Source organism: Musca vetustissima, unplaced genomic scaffold (assembly GCF_032173495.1).
Source record: "Musca vetustissima isolate MV318-11 ecotype Yass unplaced genomic scaffold, APGP_CSIRO_Mvet_v1 utg15939, whole genome shotgun sequence".
In the NCBI taxonomy this organism is placed as follows: domain Eukaryota; kingdom Metazoa; phylum Arthropoda; class Insecta; order Diptera; family Muscidae; genus Musca; species Musca vetustissima.
In genome coordinates this window covers 193,972-198,271 of record NW_026882780.1, presented here as the reverse complement: position 1 = coordinate 198,271, position 4,300 = coordinate 193,972, and the positions used below count along the sequence as shown (strand labels likewise).

The 4,300-nt window shown below is 32.7% G+C and overlaps 1 protein-coding gene across 1 annotated transcript; it reads left to right on the top strand.

Moving 5' to 3' along the window:
• Nucleotides 1-2,036: 2,036 nt before the first annotated feature.
• On the top strand, nt 2,037-3,417 carry LOC133329459 (actin, indirect flight muscle). Its single transcript, XM_061537932.1, has one exon. The coding sequence runs from the start codon at nt 2,057-2,059 to the stop codon at nt 3,185-3,187; it is 1,131 nt and encodes a 376-aa protein (XP_061393916.1). The 5' UTR covers nt 2,037-2,056; the 3' UTR covers nt 3,188-3,417.
• The last annotated feature ends 883 nt before the right edge of the window (nt 3,418-4,300 follow it).

The following is a 4,300-nucleotide window of genomic DNA, read 5'->3' as shown; positions in this document are numbered from 1 at the left end:
ACAAGGATCCTTATTCCAACTATCGATTCTAACAGAAGCATTGAATTTCAAATTCACATTTCCTTTTTTGTTGGCCGAAAAGGTGGATATTTTATTTTAATTAAGAACTGAAAGAAAGCATATAACAAGGATATGAGTGTGGTGAAAAAGGATAATATCAAAAAATTAAACGAAGAAGAAGAAAACTGGACTAAAATAGAAAAAAGTGAAAAAAAATAAATAAAAATTAAAAAAAAAAAAATATAAAATTAAAAAAGTGCTTGGGACAATTTGAGTGTATAACCTCCGTGCGCTATCCCCAAATTTTTTGAACTTTGAACAAAATGTGTATCGAATTACTTAATTTTATTTTAAATGGAACGTGTCTTATGCAACCATGACATAACCTAAGACAAGGTTTTAAAAATAAAAAAATTAAACAAAAATAAAATATAAAGAATGAATAAATTAAATAATTTATTTAAAAAATCAGAAAGGATTTAAAATATAGAAAATATTAAATTTCGAATGAAATTCTTTTATAATTTAATGGAAATCTTCAACTTTAAACGAATTCCAAAATTTAGATCAATTTTTTGAAGATCTTGAAGATATTTAAAATATTCCAGATATTCCAGTGAGTTACTACCAAACCATGGCTAATTTAAAACCATTTGATTGATTTGAAACTGAAATAAATTAAATGTTTTTCAAACCATTAACTATTTGATAACAATTTAATTGAAAACGTTCGTTTTTAATTTTCCATATTGCAGTCTATTCTTTTAAAGTAAAAATTATTTAAATATATAAAATATTCTTGAGATTGGAATATTTGAATATTAAAATATTTATAAAAGTAAAATATTCAAAATGATTTAATTAAAAAAATAAGAGAATCAGAATTGAGTTTTATAAAATTATTTATACAAAATATATTCAAATCCTAAAAATTGTCTCATTTGGAATATTAAAAATTAATTGCGTAAAATTAATATTAAAAAATATACAATTTACCAAAAAAATAATAAAAAATATATAAATTGGAATTTTGAAATTCAATCGTTATTAAATTAGAAAATATAAAAATCAGGAATCAAAATTTTGAATTTCATTTAATAACTGGATATGATGTTTTGGCATATTAAATTGAACATTTTGAAATAGAAAAACCTTTTTCTTAAAATAAATTATTTAAAAAAATTACTGAACCTATAAATAATTAATTATGTAATTCTAAACATTAAATATTTCTATTAAAATTCCAAATTAATTAAAATTTTAATTTTCGAAATTAAATCTAATTAAATAAATGATAAAAATAATTCGTCATTTTGGAATGATTGGTAATTTAACGATACACATTTTGGAGTTTTTACGTCATAAAATTCGGTCGAACCAATATTTTATACCCTGCACTATGAGGTAGTAAAAATACCTAAATACGATGGGGACTTTTATATGGGTGCTATGTCATGATAAATTATCGGCAGGGTGCTAAATCACCAGAAGGAGAACCTAAAATATCAAATTAGTGCCATTTCCATTGTACAACGTGGTCAAAATTTTCGAAATACCGAATAATGGGGTGTAAGCTACCCTGAAACTTGCTAATTTTGGTAGGGAGATTTTCTACCCAATAAGAATCCAAAATACTATATTGCAGCCAATTCGGTCGAAAAAGCTTGTACAAACTCCCAAAAGTATCGAAAATTGGAAGTTACCGTTATATGGGTCGATCCGAAAAAGTGGACTAATATTGCTACCCAATGAAAATCCAAAATACAAGATTACATCGAATTCGGTGGAAAAACGCGACAAAAATTTCCAAAATAACGATTATTTCCTAGAATCGTAAAATTAATAATTTCTTTTTTTTTGGGAGAGATAAGATGTATGATCCAAATTCTCCGTTTTAATCTTTAAAGGGCACCGGAAAATCGAACTTTTTCACCACACCATAAAAAATCTCTCTCAAAAGCACCACAAATGTTCATTATAATAATTCTTTCTCCCACACTCTCTCTCTCTCTCTTTATCCTCTACGCCACAGACACTCTAAAACTAAACTGCCAAAATGTGTGATGATGATGCTGGTGCTTTGGTCATTGACAACGGTTCGGGTATGTGCAAAGCTGGCTTCGCCGGTGATGATGCTCCCCGTGCTGTATTCCCCTCAATTGTCGGCCGTCCCCGCCATCAAGGTGTAATGGTCGGTATGGGTCAAAAGGATTCCTATGTCGGTGATGAGGCTCAAAGCAAACGTGGTATTCTCACATTGAAATATCCCATCGAGCACGGCATCATCACCAACTGGGACGATATGGAAAAGATCTGGCATCACACCTTCTACAATGAATTGCGTGTCGCCCCCGAAGAACATCCAGTATTGTTGACTGAGGCTCCATTAAATCCCAAGGCCAATCGCGAAAAGATGACCCAAATTATGTTTGAGACCTTCAATTCGCCAGCCATGTATGTTGCCATCCAGGCCGTGTTGTCTCTATACGCTTCCGGTCGTACCACTGGTATTGTCTTGGACTCTGGTGATGGTGTCTCCCACACTGTGCCCATCTATGAAGGTTTCGCCTTGCCACATGCCATTTTGCGTTTGGATTTGGCTGGTCGCGATTTGACCGACTACTTGATGAAGATCTTGACCGAACGTGGCTACTCGTTCACCACCACTGCTGAGCGTGAAATTGTCCGTGATATCAAGGAAAAGTTGTGCTATGTCGCTTTGGACTTTGAACAGGAAATGGCCACTGCTGCTGCCTCCACCTCCTTGGAGAAGTCTTATGAATTGCCCGACGGTCAGGTCATCACCATTGGTAATGAACGTTTCCGCTGCCCCGAAGCCCTCTTCCAACCCTCATTCTTGGGCATGGAATCTTGCGGTATCCACGAGACTGTCTACAACTCGATCATGAAGTGCGATGTCGACATCCGTAAGGACTTGTATGCCAACTCTGTATTGTCCGGTGGTACCACCATGTATCCCGGTATTGCTGATCGTATGCAAAAGGAAATCACTGCCTTGGCTCCATCCACCATTAAGATTAAGATCATTGCTCCACCAGAAAGAAAGTACTCCGTCTGGATCGGTGGTTCCATCTTGGCTTCATTGTCCACTTTCCAACAGATGTGGATCTCGAAGCAAGAATACGATGAATCTGGCCCCGGTATTGTTCACCGCAAGTGCTTCTAAGTCTTTTCGCCCGCAAAAGATTTCGACAAGCTCGCCTAGCCAAGACCACAACCTCAATAAGTTTATTTATACGCTATTAATATTATTATTATTATTTATATATTTCAATAACATCAAGAATAATAACAACAACAACATCAGTAACAACTACAACACCAACAACAACATTCAACCACCATCTAAACCAACAACAACAAGAAGAAAAAGAACAACAACAGCACACATCCACTTAATCTTTTTTAGTTTTATTTTAATGGGAAGTAACCCACAACCAAATACCAATATCAAAACCAAAACAACAACAAGAACAAGAACAACAACAAAGCACCAACATCAGTTACAAATTTTTATGAAATTTAACATTTTTTAGTTTTAACCACAAAAATGTTTTAATTTTTTTATGATGAAAATCCCATCACGGTTGGTACGGCTTCAGGTTTAGGAGAGGGTCTCGTCTGCAGCTGGTGCACTCAGCTACGGCTGGCGCCCCTTTCAAGTGGTGCCAGTGTCAGTGGCAGCGTGTTGGCAGTTGGACTTGACCCCATCCCACTTGGCTGCACCAACCCACCCGGGGGATGAGTTGTAAAGTGTTTCATTTTAATTAAGAAGATTTTACATGTTTTTAATTTTTTTTTCATAAAATATTTTGAATACTTAAGAAGATCATCTTTGGAGAAATAACAAAAAATAAAATAAAAATCTAAATAAATAAAATAAAAAAGACATAAAACAAGTGCAAATTGTGATTGCTTTATTAAAGAAAAAAAAAGAAACAAACAAAAACCTCAAAAAAATATATAACAAAAAAATTAAATGTTATTTTTTACTGCGAAACTTCCTTTCTTCCAATTGGCAAATTTTTTGTTTCGATAATTATTTTTATTGTTTTCCTTGCAATGAACTTAAATCCATTATTTAGTTTTAAGTGAAAAAAAATTTTTGTTTTTGTAAATGTTATTTTTCTATTAAATTAATATTTAAATGACAATTGTCAATTGTTCTAATTTCTGCTATTGGGGAGGAGGAAGTTTGGTGGAAATAAATAAAAATAAAATTTTTATTGCTATGGTGGTTGAAGGTCTGAGTTCGTATTCATAATATTTAGTTAATGAT